General features: G+C 51.6%; 1 protein-coding gene across 6 annotated transcripts in view; it reads left to right on the top strand.

Annotated features, from left to right (window-relative positions):
* Positions 1–12449, top strand: part of STX8 (syntaxin 8) — a 101693-nt gene extending 89244 nt beyond the window's left edge. For 3 of the 6 annotated variants that reach the window (XM_066980328.1, XM_048075962.2, XM_048075963.2), the window contains one exon: positions 12260–12449. In XM_066980328.1, coding sequence (XP_066836429.1) covers positions 12260–12327 — 68 coding nt within the window. In that variant the 3' untranslated portion in view covers positions 12328–12449. The remainder of the gene's footprint in view (positions 1–12259) is intronic. The other 3 variants (XR_010825956.1, XR_010825955.1, XR_010825957.1) reach the window with 2 other exon arrangements.
* The last annotated feature ends 3365 nt before the right edge of the window (positions 12450–15814 follow it).

The following is a 15814-nucleotide window of genomic DNA, read 5'->3' as shown; positions in this document are numbered from 1 at the left end:
TTCAGCACTACCTTTTTGCGTTGTCTCTACTGTGCCGTTCTTCCTGAAGCAGTTTTAGTGGTTCGGTGAGTAACTTTCTGAGTAGCACAGCCTGTTTGCAAAAATGAGCACATCTGGTTTGGCATCATCCAGAGAGAATCCAGCGTGTGCTCCGTGAGCAGTGGTGCGTCCTCGGAGGTTTTCAGGCCTCAAATTGACAGAGCCCTGAGCAGCCCGGTCTGAGCCTGGTGCTGACCCTGCTTTGAGCAATGGGGTTGTGCTGGAAACCCGTGGTCCCTTTCAACGTGATGGTTGTATGATTTATGACTCGTTTTCTTCTCTTTGGTGTCAGAAGAGCATCTCCTTGCTATGGTTACCAGATCTTGCTGATGGAGAACTAGATTCACCCAGCTCAAATTCATGAAATGTGTCAACAGAAAAGAAAATAGGTGTGGTTTCTTTATGCAGACTCTCATGTTTGTGACACTGCAGATGGGGAAGGGCTCAGTGAAGTCAGATTTATCCAAGAAGGAGAAGCTGATGCTAAGCAAACCTGTTGCTAACTGTATCGTGCGGAGCAGAGAGCTTACCATCCACGTGACAGCAGCAAGCAGGTAGTGAGACTGTCCAGCCACAAGTATGATCAAAAACTAGTTTGCTATAAAAACTGATTTATTTCCCTCTGAGACTCCAAAAGTTGAAAGATAAGCATTTTCTACCTTAATTAGACTTGTGTTCAGGTGACAGCTACAGCATGTATTTGTTCCAATCCACAGGGCACCGGTCTGCAGCTACTGTGCTGCGTGTAGTTTGTGGAGTGAGCCGAGGGCAGTTGCTGTAGCAGAGTTACGATGTGACCAAGACTGTTCGGTGAGGTCAGGTTTCCCAGCAGAGTCCCGTAACGTGGAAAGAAGTCCTCGTGCTGGGGCTGATGAGGACTGACACTGCTGGGCTGGCTTGGGAGCCGCTCGATAACCTTGCCCAGCCAAACCTCCCAGAGGGCAGACTGACACTCAGGAAGCCCTTTTCATCATCCACCGCTGAATTGTGTGTGGAGCCTGCGTTAGCATTCTGAATTATGTCTCTTCTGGCTCTTGACTACATACAGACTTTGATGTTGAAGACTTAGGACGGCTGGTTACATCCTGCACTTAGTTGGTCTCACTTCTTGAACGCCATTGCACAACCGCTTTTACTGGAGAAGCTCCTTGCCTCAGCCAAGAACATTAATGATAAAACGGTGGCTTATGCAGTAGTCATCTTGTCATGTACCTGAAATTATCTGTTTGAGCTCTACTCCAGGGTCTGTAGCAGATGGAGAGAGACATTACGAGTGAAGCAGTTCAGACTTCAAGTCAATATAGAAGGAAAAAAAGGAGCGTTAGATGTGTGTAACCAGTTCAGACATAGTATGTAATTAATCTTCATCTGTGGCTTTTTAAATAAGCAACAGCCAGAGCATCCCAGATTTGAAACCTGTCTTTGTTCAGATGTAATGGATGTGGAGAGAATTTTTTCTGAACTTCACCCCCCAAAACATCATTTTTGCAGGTAGGTTTACATCAAATGAATTGACTGGAGCGGAGCTGCACGGTGCAGGTTTGTTAACCATTGCAACAGCCCTGTGTTGTAGGGTCATCTCAGTAGGTTCATGTTTAAAGCTGTCAGTCATTTCATTTTTGACTGTTTTGTACCCATTTTCATTTTTTTTAACAGAAAAAAATCCATGCTGCCTTTGAGCTGTAGTTTCTCGTACTTAAGTCTGTGTAAAGATGATTTATGGTGCTAGTAGGGGCTCCACTGGAAATGCAAGATCTATTATGAAGTGGGATTGAACAGACCATGCTGAAATGTTTATTGCCGTCTTCAAAATAGAATACATCAGGGTTGATGGTGCCTGTCCAGGAAAGAGAGAGAGTGGAGTGGAGTGGGGCTAGTGGGGTATTTTTAGTATTCCAATAAAAGACAAGGCTTTTAAAGGAAATCACTTATTGCCATTTTGCAATCAAGAATGCAGGAGTGTTCCAGGGACTGCAAGAAATATGCTTCAAGAATGCCGGACCCATAAGGAACTAATCATTAAATATTCTCTCGTTTCCACCCCCGTTTTTTGCTCTGAGGAAGCCATTTAGAAGCTTTGCAATTTGTATGTAAATCTCAACCCTTCTGACCACGCAGTTAAGTATCCAAGTGACTTAGGAGCCAGCGTCCCATTTTCAAAAGTTCTTACAATTCCTGTGCAAGTAGGGCACTCTTTTAAATAAAAGACACATGGACCAGACTTCAAGAACACTTAAGCTGACCTTAAATGACTTGGTATGAACAGTATATGATCTTTTTGTGTGCTATGACTTACTATCCTTGATCAACGTCTTACTAGTAAAGTTCCTCTTGCAGGTTCGGATAGACCCGTAAAACTGCAGTTTTGTTTCTGCAGCTTATTCCACTCATTTGACTGACCTGAGCCGTGATTTTTTTTATTTTACTGTTTGTTTGTTGTTTTTTTTTTTCATGCATAGTTCTAGTTGTTGATGCGTTAAACATTTCAGAAGCATTCTGGCACTGTAATATATCCATCTCACTGGTGAGTGGGTAGTCCCAGCATTTGTTTGAGTGAAAAACAAAGGAAGAGGCAAAAGATAATAGATTCTCAAGTGATTTCAGAGCCTAATGGGGTGATTTACTGATGCGTCTAAGCAGATCTGGAGGTTACCTGCTCCCTCTCCCCACGTTCCCATCTTTTTCCTTGTCCTGGCACCGGTGTCCTGGTGAGCCGGTTCAGGGAGCTATAATGCTGGAAAAGTGACCCTACCAAAAACAAAGCCCGGGGTGTCAGGATGATGGCAGATGGACACAGGCAGATGTCCCCTTCTGTGCCAGGCCAGCAGAGCAGTCCTTTCATTTTATTTATTTTTTTTTTCCATTTGTTTTTACTGGAGAAAGTAGTGGGGGAACAAGAGCCCCCCGCTGGGATCATCTGTCATGTCTCCTGCCGTCCCGCTTGCTCCAGGTAGCGGCTGCGGGGTGGGCGGCTGCCTGGCAGAACTCCTTTCAGGAAAAGCCCCCCGAGCCTGCCAGCTGGGCTGCGGCCCCTCGCCGGCTGGGAGCTGCGATGGAGAAGGCGCACGGCCGCGGGGATGCGAGCAGGAGCACAAGCCATGAGGGCACCGCAGGAGGCGGCGAGTGCCGCGTGTCCAGGATTTAACTCATCTCGGCCCCGCTGGCCTCGCAGGTTGGTAAATCTCCAGGGCTTTCTAAGCCTCGAATGCGAGGCAGCTGGTCGAAACCTCCGAGACCCGTGCTGCCGAAGGGCCACCCGATGGCAGGTAGCCTTTGGGTTTCGGTGGGTCCTTGCCTTCCTGCCTGGAAAGCCTGACCTGGCCGCCCCGCAGCGCCGGCTGTTCGCACCTCCACGGTTCGCGAAGCTGGGGTCCGTGCCAAAAGCTGCTTCTGTTCCTCTCTGCCCTCAGTGGCAGGGGGAGAGTGACTTCTGGTGAACCTGGAGAAGGGGATGTTCCACTTAAATCCGCGCTTTCTCACCCTTCCCAGCTGACTTTTGCACAGCGTATGCCAAAAGGCAGGAGTTCAGGTGACACCTGCGGCTTGGTCGGGCTCACTTGGGTGAACCTGGTCTGAAACACAGGGATTTGTAGAACCTTTGTGGTCGTGCTTGGGCTTGTTTTGTTTCCTTTCTTCTGGGAAAACTTAGTGCACGCTGGGGTTTTTCAAACTTTCACAAGTGCTGTTCCAAGTTGTAACACAGTTGTCCAGAAACGCAGCACAGGGCTTGACTGATCTTGTTTCTTGGCGTTGCTTATGTAAGGGAAAGGATGCTAGAGAGTCTGGAGAAGGGAAAATTGGAAAGCGTGTGTGCTTATTTAATTTTAAAAAAAAAAAAGGAAGAAAAATAAGCCACGTGCAAAAAAATGCAGTAACCATGTCTGCTGATGACCTTTGGGGTTGGAAATAGTTTGATAATAGCAGTGTGGGGACAAGCAAGGAAAGTCTGTGAAGTCACTCGAGCCGGAACAAAAGGAAAAAACATGAGCATGTTTCCAGTTTTCTTCCTCGCTGGGATCTGGGTGATCTGCACGGAGCCGAATGCTTGCATCCGATGCTTCCCCTAGCAAAAGGCATCAGGCAGGGGTGAGCAGGGGCTGCCAGGTGTGACTGGAGGTGAAATAGGCGCTGTGTGGGAAAACGCCAAATGGGAGGCTGGTGGGGAGACCGCTGGTCTTAATTGTCCGCGTTGGCTGGGCATGGGCGCGAGGCCCTGCGCTCGTTTCCCCCAGAAGACAGCCTGTGCTCTGGGGGCCTGTCATTCCCTCTGCATTCAGCACCGTTAACCAACTCAGAGAGAAATCGCTGCGTAGTCACTATTGCTGGTTAAATACATCTATCTTTTCTTTGCTACGGCAGCGAGTGCGAAGGGTACGGGCAGTGGTGGGTTGGGGGGAAGGCGTGTAACTCGCAAAAGCTTTTCCCTCGTGGTGAATTTCCATTTGCTCTTTATGCAGCGATGAGTCCAGTAAATATTTTTATTACCAAATCTTTAGAACGGTTTGCAGAAAGGTGTTACGGAGGCAAGTGTATAAACTGTTTCAGTGCTCTCTGGTTCAGCAGTTCTATATCAAATGTACCTTGAACTGTTTCTCCTAGGTTGTCCTGTGTGAACTAACATTTGGGTTTAAAAGCAGATACAAATTTAGCTCAGTGTTTCCTTTCCAGCAATTTTCCCTGGAAATTGCAGATTATTACAGTTCTTGCCGTGCTCTTGACTTGTCTTCAAATCCAAACAAATGTCTTACCTCTCTCTGAGCTTCAGTTCTCGTGTCTCGGAAGGTAAAATGTCCCTGTATTCCTTAACTCCTTCAGGAAACCTTCCTCTATTCCCACTGCCCTTCTTTTGTCTGGTTCTCAGATTAACGCAAGAGGTTAATAAATTGTGTATCTTAAGTAGACTTAGAGGTGTGCCGTCAAATTTATATTTATGTGGCATCTTAAACCCTTGGATCAAAGCCGCCTAACTGCTGCCAAAAGTGGATTTCGTTAGCACAGCCCGAGTATTGGCCTTGCTGGAGACATGAGCAGTGGCGGGAGGCTGCGGGTGCATCCATTCGAGCTATTCCTCCAACTATTGCAGTTCATTTAAGGTTGGGATTTTACAAAATATATCGTTTTCTTGAAAGAATATGGGATTTCATTGCAATTGCACTTGGAACTAGTTCAATATACTATCTGGCATGCATTTGTAATTTGAAAAATAGATTAAAAAAAGAAGCAAATTGAGGTATAACAATAATGGATTAAGAGAAACACTTATCTCACTTCCTTTCATTCAGCGGGGCTGTGCATGTGGTTTGGGACCTGAACTCCAGGGATTATTTGATCACTGAAGCAATAAACGTTTTGGATTTAAACTCACGTCGTGTTGCTTCTGGGACTACATTTGACATTTGTTTCCCAATTGTGCTTTTTATCTCGCTGTTGTTTATCCACGCGTTGTTTGCCAGCAGGTATTGCTGTCAGTAACGTAAGGTATGGTCGGGCCCTGGTCAAAGGCTCGCAGTAACAATAACAAACCCGTCTGCATGCCGCGAGAGAAGCACAGCTCCAACCTGACGTGGCAAAAAGCACAAAAATGCAGGCTTTTTTCCTATGTGAACTAAAGTGGCCTGAGGAGTTAACGCGTAGAAGCAAAGCCTATGCGTCTGATTCCGATAGCTCGTTCCTTCAGCTTAACCTGTTGTTGCACAAACAGCTCCAAACGGGGAATAACTTGAGTTTTTTCCTCCTCCATAGGAATGACCTAGGTCTGTCTTTCTTCCAAATAAGGAATTAATAATGCAATAGTTGTTGTTTCCAAAGAGCTCGGCTTTTTTGAGAAGTGTCTTTTTTTTTTTCCCGTAGACCCAATGAAACACATGGGCGTTTGGAGCCTTTAATAACTGTTCTCAGAGCCTGGTCTTCATTTGTTTGAGAATTGCCAATGATTTCGATGTCAGAGTTGAGAGGTACAATTGTAGTGTTAAATTTCTCAAGTCAGACCGGTTGAAAAGGGAGGTCAAAAGCAATAAGGGCCAGGTTCCTTTGGGTGGACGGGGGCGTAGGATAACGTGCGAGTGCAGCGCTTTGCACAGACGTGTATCGCCCAAGAAAAAGTTTGGCTGTCACAGAAGTAATAAAGAACAGGCCTCCAGAGAGGGGGTTTCAATGGTGCAGGTGTAGGAATCGGGGAGTGTATTTACATACAAGCCAGCTTAATAGTGTGGGATTTATGCTAAAGTGGTTCTTAATGCAATACAAATTGAATACCCCGTCTCGCTTTAGACGAGGAAAACGTTAGAAGGAAAGATTTTTATAGCTTTTGGGGGAGAAAGTGTTTGGCTTTTTTTAGGGAACATAAAGGACAGCAAGATGGATTTCTTCGGGCGCTTGCCATGTTAAACTAGTGCTTTAGGTATGCGCATCGGGTTCTGCGTCAGCCTTCCAAGTTGGTTCTCTGTTGCCTTGAAAATCAAGGTTTCGAACAGATTTGGGCAGGGTTTCTGCCATATATCTGGCAACACGAGCTTAAAATGAACTTACTGAAAAAGCAGATAAAGTTTTGTTTTTTTTTTAAACTGTGACATTAAAAAAAAAAGAGAAAAAAAGAAAGCAGCCCTGCCTCTGCAGCCTCTTGTTGAAACTCCATCTTCTCCCCGCTTCTCTCCTACCCTATAAAACAACTATTATGTGTTTATAAGTTAGCGCTCCGTGTCACTTATAAAAGAAGACTTATTCATAAACTTCTGCATAGACAGTTCGGTGGGAATATAACTTTCTTGGCATAAAGCAGGCAGCTTTTTCCAGATAATGTAATGCTATACCAGGCTCTTTAAAGTCATAGCATGCTATTTATTATTTTCTTTAGAATCTATAAAAGACACCACCACTGAGCTTAGCGTTACTGAGAATGACACTGCACCCAAATCAACGGAAATGATGTGGAAAATCCCAAGCAAAATCCCATTCCCACAGACAGTCACCAGCAGGCGAAGGAGCGGGTCTTATGGGATGCTCTAAAGTCGTCCACGGGCAGACAGCTGGCTCGGGGTGGCTTTCCCCTCTTCTTTTTTCCCCTTTTTCCTTCTGCAGGCAGGGAGCATGGGGAGATCTCCTACAGGCGCGCCTCGTTTTTTGCTGGGGTTTGCCAGCTGCGAGCTAAACCTTCTTGAACCAGACCTGGATGTAACCTTTCAGCTTTTGAAGTCAGGGCACTTGACTTGGACGCACACACATACTTTAGAATGTTTTTTAATGGGCTGAAATCGGTATTTATTTCACCATCCAGAAACCAGCCAAGGCGTGCTTGCGTTCGCTTTCTGAACGTGCCCAATATCCAGGAGGAGCACCGAGCCCACGGACCCGTCCAGCTCGCCGAAAGCACGGCTGCTCACCGAATCTCAGGGTGTCCTGGGGGATTTGGGGGTGACAAAGGCAGGGGTCGCGTTGGCCAGGTCCTCGTCCAGGTGACTCTTCCTGCTCCCTGGCTAGGGGGAGGAGAAATGCCTTGCTGCCAGAGCGCTCTGGTTTGGACTTGAAAGAGAAACCCTGGCTACAGACCCCCGCGGAAAGGAGAAATCATCCCTTAGCATATGCTCGTATTTACTTCTATTTATAAGGACCATCCGATGCTCGCTGCACTGATTATAGCAGCAGGCACTGGAAGAGATTTCCTTGCTCATTGAGTCCAAGCTATCGCAGGCAAACTGGCTCTGCACTTGCTGTCACAAACTCTCCCAGCATTTCTTCAAACATTCAGGACCTGCTCCCTAGCGCCTGCCTGGTTCCACATTGCCTCTTCCCACCGTCAGCCCCAGCTGGGCTGGTACCCGCGGCAGCACCGCGCCAGCATCGTGATGCCGGTGCCTTGTGCCCGCTGCTGCCTTCCTTGGGCTGGGGACCAGCAGAGCGGGGCTGGGGACCCCTAGAGACCTCTGATGGCCCCACGGCACCTGCCTGCACCCTCCTCGTCCGTACGTGGCAGGTGTGATCCCCGCGCCCCGCAGAACAGCGCGGGTTTATGGAAGCGAAGCCTCAGCCCCGTTCGCGGTGACCGTCGCCGCTGCAGAGCTTCCCTGGGGGCCGCTGTAACGCAGCACGGCTGGTAGGAACACAACGCATCCAACGGGGCAGCGCGCCGCGGCGTTAATGGTACATCGATAGTCTGATAGAGGCAGCCCAGAAATCTTTTGACACATATTCAAGAGGGAGTTGTCAAAACAAGATGTATTTATGACAAAGTTCCTGCCTGCCTTTGCAAAGGCACTTGAATCCCTGCCAGATCCTAAACACGCTCAGATTCCCAGGAGTTATATTCAGCACAATAAGTGGATATTTCACAGTAAATATTGCCTTGTCACAAAGCTGGCATGAGCGCCGAGCTGACAGGCAACAATTGGCTGCTTTGTATGGGTGCTGCGAGGGCTCCTCTCCTCGTCGGTGCTCCTGGGCAGAAATTTCTGCCGGGCTCCAGCCGTCGTTAGCAGGGGGAATTAGAAACGCCCTAACGAACCTGCAGGTCGGTCAGGCTCAGCGGCCTCCGTCTGAAGGGGCAGCGGGAGGGGCTGGAGGTGCTCAGGGGTTAATGCAAGCACAACGGCCGGCTGCCGGCTGGCGGTGGGCGTCCGCTGTTCTCCGAGGAAATGGGTCCATCGGAGCTGTGCGTGGTTCGCAGCAGTTGGTGAGGGCAAACAGGCTCATGTAGCGCCCTGTGGGGTTACAGGCACGGTGGCAGCACCGTTAGCTCTTCCCTATCCTGCTGCTGCTCCCCAGCCCGTCGGGGTGCCCCGGGGTGCCCCTTGTGCCCTGCACCCCGTGGGTGCCCGGCTCCAGAGGCAGGGACGTGCTCTGCGCCCCCGCGGCTGTGGGGCAGGCAGGGTTGGGAGGAGGGGAGGAAGTGAAATGACTTATTGGGCTGTCGTCTGCCGGAGCGGTGTTTGTGGTCCCTGAGGACAGCCGGCAGCACACCACAGGGCCCGGGCTGTAAGTGTGGTCCTGTTTCCAGCGGGGACTTCGGCACCCTGACGTTCCCCCTGCCCAGCCGGGGCCCAGCGGCACGGTCCTGGGCCATTGACTGCATCTGCGCCCATCGTTAACCCCTGGGACACCCAGCACGAGCTGGGGCTGGAAAATCACCCCCTGGGTGCCCAAACCCCTGTGGCACTGCGGGAAGGGCCTCGGGCGCTCAGCCGTGGGGGCAGCAGGGAAAGGGCAGGGGAAGGGGAGTTCGGCGTAGCCTGCGGAGGCGTCCTGCATTCCTGGGCCGCTCCTCTACGCTGAAACAACAGCACGGCCTCGAGCTCTGCGGCACGCGGAGCTTTGAGAGCTTCCTCCAAGCCGCCCCAGCCCGTGGCCCTGACTGCGCCCAGGCGCCTGCCGTCGCTCCTCACCTTCCCCTGCAGCGCATTTCCAGCGTGTTTCTGTCGCTGCTCGCTTCTCCTTTGTGCAGGGATCTGGTTCTTGCTGCCGCTGCTCTCCAGCTCCCGTTGGCTTTGTTGGTGGCTTTGATTCGTGAACTTTCCTTTGAGGAGCTCTTGTCGAGGGGACTATTTGTGTTTCATGGGACTTGAGCAAAGAAAGGCAAAGCAGGCAGGGAATCCAGAGTGCATAATTGCTGTCAGGTCCTATCTGCGGTTTTGGGTAGGAAAGCATGTTGCGCGCTGTGAAACACCCAAGTTTAAAGCCTCAGATCCTTCTAATCTGTTATTCTGTAGTATAGGAAAAAATACAATGTGCGTAACATCTGGTCTCTATCATGCAAGAGGTACTTTGAAATTTGTATGCTATTGCCAATTTACGTTGTCCTATTCTTTTTGTGCATATTGTGAGGATCAGATAAGCCTTTAATGCTGGCTGATTTCTGATTTATGCTGCGCTGACACGTGCCATCTCTGCTTCTCCGTCTCTCATATGGGGAATAAATACTTGACCACTGCTTTTGGAAACAGAAAAGTGGCTCCAGGTTTTTAATACCAGTCTCTTTCCAGGAAAAAAATGAAGTTTCTTTCATTTTGCTGTCCTGCTGTTGTTGCCCTACCCATTCTCTCGAGTTTCCTATTCATTCTGCCCCTGCCCATTAGCCAGACTTTATTAGTCCCCCACCTTCCCTGGTTCCTGCCGTGTAATAATTCTCGTTTATGTGGAGTTTTTCTTGGGAGTTGTCAAAGAATAATTATGCCCCATTAACCCTACCTCGTATCATTACTAATTCACACCTATAGAGTGTTTTCCAAGAAACCGATCTCGGTTGTCTCTTAATTGCTGAAGTCCATAAACTCTGCTACACTGGAACTGCGCTAAGGATTTGCACCCTCTAAAACTTTTCCCTCCAGTGCAAAACATAACAGAGCATGTGAACGCAGAAGCTTAATCAGATCTTGCTTCTTCCTTATTCAAGCAGGCTGTTTGCTTCCAACCTCGCTGAGTACCTCAAAACGTACCCTAAGATGTAAAAGCCCAGAGACTAGAAGTGCAGTAAAAGTAGAGATCGTGTTTGCACCGTGTTAATTCAGCAGTTTGTGCTGATGGCTGAGTTGGAGGTGGTGGGTGGGCTAAGCCGGAGCTAAATGCCGGCGTCTCAGCCCTGCCAGGGGGTGGGAGCGAGTCACCCGCTCGTGGTCCAGCACCCAGCTGGTTCCTGCACGCGTGGATCACGCTGGTAGGCGGGGGCAGAAAGCAGCAGCAACAGCCAAACGTTTTTAGGAGCCCGTTCCCTGTTAAATGCGATTAATGCACAGTTTTGTCCAGCTGCAGCCCGTGCTGTAGCATCACCTGCGTACAAGCGCGATGTCCCTAAGGGCCGTAGCTGCGGTGAGCCGTGCAGCAGGAGGACGTGGTCCCGTCCGACCCATGGGCTGTCCCCGCCAGCCCCGCTGCGGCCGTGCCCTGCTCGCTGCCCTCCCCGGGCAGATAACAGCCGCGTTCAGCTGGGCAGAAGAGGAGGAGTTCTGGTGGTGGCAACTCCGCTGCACTGGAAAAAAATCACGGACCCCTGGCACAGAAACAGTTTCTGCACAGAAAACATGACACTATTTACAAAAAGCAATGTCTAATATCCTTTTCCAGCTTGGAAAGAGGAGTTTATTTTAATACATCCTTTTTTAATTGCCATGAGCTGGACTTGTAAATATTGTAAGTGGTTGAGTAATAGTCATCTGTTAGCGGACCAAGCGAAGGGACATTTTTTCCGCTCTTGGAGCCCTAACATATTCCCACAGCTCTGGCGGGGGACAGCGCCGAGCAGATACCGGCACACCAGCCTAGTAACTGAAAGGTAGCTCGGCCCCGGGGGAAGCGCAGCGCCGCTGCCCGAGGGGCCGTGCCCGTGGCAGGCCTTGACTTTTGGGGCTCTTGGTGCCTGGGAGGCGGTGGCACCCGGTATGCTTTCAGGAGAGCGTTTCCGCCTGTCCCCTCCAGCCCAGAAGGGCTTTCCTCTCGGCTGCGACAAGGCAGCGTCCAGGCGGCGTGCCCCGTGCCGCCGGCACCGAGCGGCTCTGCGTGGCGCAGCGCTGGGGCTGCGGAGAGCCCGCCTGTGTGACTCTGCTCTGCTGGTAACGCGCCCCTCTTCACGCCATCCTTCCGCAGAGCGGCGCGGGGCACCTGAGCTAATAAATAGCCGTGCACATTTGTGAGATCAAACTAGTCGTTAGCGTATCAGCCGGGAGGGCTGGGCACCCAGAGCTGGGGCAGAGCACTGCCGGGCTCCCTACGTGCTGCTTGGTGTTCGTTTCCCGAAGCCAGGTACACGCATCCCCAAACGCGCTGCTCCTGCCGTGCAAATCGTTCTGTCTGAATGTGGGAGTAGTTTGTATTGGAAACAATTTCCTGATGCAATTTGGGTTTCCTTCTGAATAATCCTTTCCCCAGTGGGATGGTGGAGGGGGATTCTAGAAAAGCTTCGCTGTTCTTGCAGCGCGTTAAACCTGCCCCTTAATTTTTGCAAGGCAGATGTCGAAGTAGGAAGATTCTCTGCAGGCACAGCTAAAACTGAATTCGGAGGGTCAGTTAGGGAAGGAGCTGCCCTGCCAGCGGGGCTGTTGGGTTCGGGCCGTGGTGCAGGTGATCGGCGTGCGAGGGTCTGGCGGGGCGTTGAGGAGGGGCTCTCATGCGGTGAGCAGGGGGGAAAATCTGTCTCAGCTGGGAGGAGGAGCAGGACTCGGAGGAAGAGTTTAATTGCAAAAGACCAATTGTAAAAGATGAAGGCAGCAACCTTAACGTGTTGTTTCATCTTTTCCAGGAATGCTGGTGGTAATTGTGTTGCTGCTGATTGCAATTGCTGTGGTTGCTGTCTGGCCAACAAAATAAGGCGAATGTGGGGCCCATTTGAGCTGCTGCTCACCAGCTGAGCATGGACGACTCCACAGAAGAGACCAACTTTGTGCAAAGCCCTTATGTGTTTTCAATAAACTCCACAGTGTTAGAATGAAGCTGTGTCCGGCAGACATCCGTTCCTTCGTTCGGTGCACAGCTGAAGAGCGCTGCCTGGTTTGGAGGGTTTGAACTTGGAAAGGACTCTCTGCCTACCTTGATTTCACGTTCTGGGAGGATGCAGCTGGCTGTGCTAGAGGTACACTTCCCACTGCCTCTGCGTCTAAGCAGGCGATGGTGCTGGCACGCTCCCTGCCTGGCCCTCAGCTGCTCTGCTGAGCGGCCACTTGTCCCGGGGCTTTGACATGCTGCCAGCTGCGAAGGTGAGGTTGGGGAGGACACCAGTGGCTCCTGTGCTTTCTGATACCTTTCTCCAGACTGAAAACTCTTTACTGTTTTTCAAGGCATACATGTTTTAGGGAATGCATGCATGTAGCTCGCAGCGGGATGGGGAGGATGAGGGCAGGCGTAGCCATGCGGGGAGGCGCTGCTCCCGAGCGCAGGAACCCAGATGAGCTGCTCCGAAATGGCCACGAGTGAGTCAGCCTTTGGCCGCTGGGGGGGAATTATCGGTGTTGATCTCTGCAGATAGAAATGTAAACAGCGGCGGGGCTTTAACACAACCAGGTGCGTAAGCGTGGAAAACCTTGCCCAAAATGCGCTCATGGGGAAGGAGCGCTCTCCACGTGCTCTGCCTTGCTCGGGGCAGCCTCCGCCTGACCACAGGAGATGCGCTGGTATTAACGTACTTATTTCAGCAACTGAGATCTGCCTCTTTCTTTTATAACTTTACACACACTGTTAATACTGAAGGGAAGGATCGCCTATTAAAAACTAATGAAAAAGAAGTATTGAATGCTCACTTCTGGCCAAAAAAATCATTATTTTGTTACATGCGCAATTGGTTTCCGAATTGATAGAACAAGCAATAACTGTTGAATAAAAGCTGATCCATTTATATACAATTCATCTGCCTGGCGTTTTAACGTTTCCTGTCACCTCGTGTTACGGGCGAGTGAGTTCACTCACACTTCCAGCACCTCAGAGCCGGTTCCGAGAAGGAAAGAAGTGGCTCTGTGTATCTCGACACACACGTCCTGCGGCTCTGTAATGACTGCCAGCCCTAGGTCCTCACCCACGGCGGTGGGAGACGTGCTCTGGGGGCTCCGAGCTGCCCCTGCCGCCCTCCCCTCCGCACCCAGAGGTGCCCGCGGGTGCAGCGCTGTGCTGGGAGGGGGCACGCGGGGCTGGCACTGTGCAGCCCCCCGGGGCACAAAGCCATTCCCTTCTTCCGTGCTCGGTTTCCCCATCCTTTGGCTGGGGCTCGGGCACTGACCCCTTGGGAAGTGTGTGCAGATCTGCAGGTCCGAGCGCAGAACTGCTCTCATTAAATCCTTGCAGCTGGAGCTGAGGCTCCAGGATCCGACCCGGGAAAGGACAGCGTGCGGTGGTTCTGCTGGAAGCAGGCAGCGGTTTCACAGAGCTGCCGAGCACCCACCAAATGCCTGTCTGTTGCTAACGGGTAGGGACTGTCCCCGGGGGCTGAAAAGCCCCAGCACTTTGCCCTTTCCTTCCTGTGCTCCGGGGACCAGCACGGGGCAGGTGGAGCTCGGAGCTCTGCGGGGAACAGCCCAGAAGCTGCAGCTGTGCCGCCTGGCACGGGCCGGGGGGCTTCAAAAATCCCCTCCTGAGTGAGGGGCTGCTGGGGAGACCCGCACCCCCAGTGGGATTCCCAGTTTTGGGGCAAGGCCGGGTGTGCTCTGCTGGCATCCTGTGCTCTGCACACAGGTGGAAATTTGGGCTTGGGCTTCGTGGTGGATAACAGCGGACAACGTGTTCTGCCTGCAAAGTGAAATTCCAAAGCGGTGCCTGTTAGTGCGAAGGAGCAGAGTCCCTCACACATCTCCATGTGCTTTGCTGGAGAAAATCCTTTAAATCCTTTAGAAGTCCAGTCCAGGTTGTTCTGTTTCGCTTGTTTTCCCTTGCAAAGATGCTTCGTATTACAACCTTCAAAGGAGGGATGGAAAAAAAAATAGTTTTACTTTCTTGTGGTTTTCAAAAGGACACAACAGGTTTTTGATTAGTTTATTGCTTGATCTCAGTAGAAATGGAGCTTTAAGCAAGGCTGCCCCAGCTGGAAGGCAACAGCAGGGAGCTTTGGAGACGTCTCCAGCACCCATGCACTCCCGCGGCGCTGGCGAGGGGGGAGCCGGGTGCCAAACCTGCCCGGCTGGGGTCTGGGATGAGCCCACCGACTTGGCTTTCTGATTAAATCTGCACTTTACAGAGACAATTAAGGCTTTGTTTAAACTCCCAGGACGGGCAGAATGGATGCGTAATTCATCCTGATCAATGGGACAGTGACTTTGAGCCGACAGAGGCTTTAAAAAAGATGTTTTCTGGCCCGTTTTGTCCTCAAACACATTTTTCTGTTGGTGCATGGGAAAGGTGGGAACGCGAGGATTGCTCTGCTGAAGCGTCTAACAAAGGGATTCTTAGGTTTGCCCTTTAGGTAACATTTAATGTGTCATGTGGGTGAGGAGCTTTATTAAAAAGAAGTGGATTTGGCAGCGCTCTGCTGTGTGTGGAGCGCTTTTCTGTCTCCCGGCTCCACAAAAGAAGAAGGAAGGTTAAAACACCGGAGCAGCTCGCCGTGGCCCCGGAGCCAGCGGGGTTGGGAAGCCGGGGTCGCGGGGCTCTGTCGCGTTGTCACCGCCCTGCTGTCACCCCCCTGCCCCGGGGTCCCAGCACGGGGCGGGTGGCACTTGGGGCTGCACCGTGCCCGTGGGGTGCAGCGGGTGCTGCGGTCGCACCCCGGAGCCTTTTTGGGTGCCCTCGTTTCTGGGGCTGCACCGAGCGCCCCACTGCAGATGCCGCGAGCGCGCCCCTCACCGGGGACCAGGCTGAGCCCTGGGGATCGCCGGCCGGGGCTGGGAAATCCATTTGCTCCTCTGCAAAGCCCCCGAGAGCCCCGGGGCGGAGGTGGGGGCACTGCTGACCCATTTGTCCCTGCAATAAAGATCTGAGATTTCTGACCTCGGAGATGTTTTCGAATTAATAAATTATCGGAGACACTGAGAGCGTGGGTCACGCGGGCTGACCCCTCTGCCGTTTGCAGCACCTTTTGCCCGTGTTTTTCTCTCTGGAAGCATTTTGCTGCCTCGCTCCCTCTGCGCCCTCCCTCTGCCCGCACTCCGGCTGCTGGGGCTCGAAATCCCTTTGCTGGGGGAGCAAAGGGGGACCCTGAGCACGGCCCTCGGGCTGGCAGCCCCCCCGTAGCCCTGTCCATGTCCCGATCCCCACACTTGGCCCTCGATCCTGCTCCTGGTGCTGGACGGGGGTCCCGCAGGTGTCAGCACCCAAAGGCACCCCCAGGGACCCGGTCCCATGTGTCCGGTGAGCCCGCGGCACCCCTGCTGTCCCC

This window comes from Anser cygnoides, chromosome 19, assembly GCF_040182565.1.
Source record: "Anser cygnoides isolate HZ-2024a breed goose chromosome 19, Taihu_goose_T2T_genome, whole genome shotgun sequence".
Classification (NCBI taxonomy): Eukaryota; Metazoa; Chordata; class Aves; order Anseriformes; family Anatidae; genus Anser; species Anser cygnoides.
The sequence above is the reverse complement of the archived record's forward strand: the minus strand, read 5'-3'. Positions and strand labels throughout refer to the sequence as shown.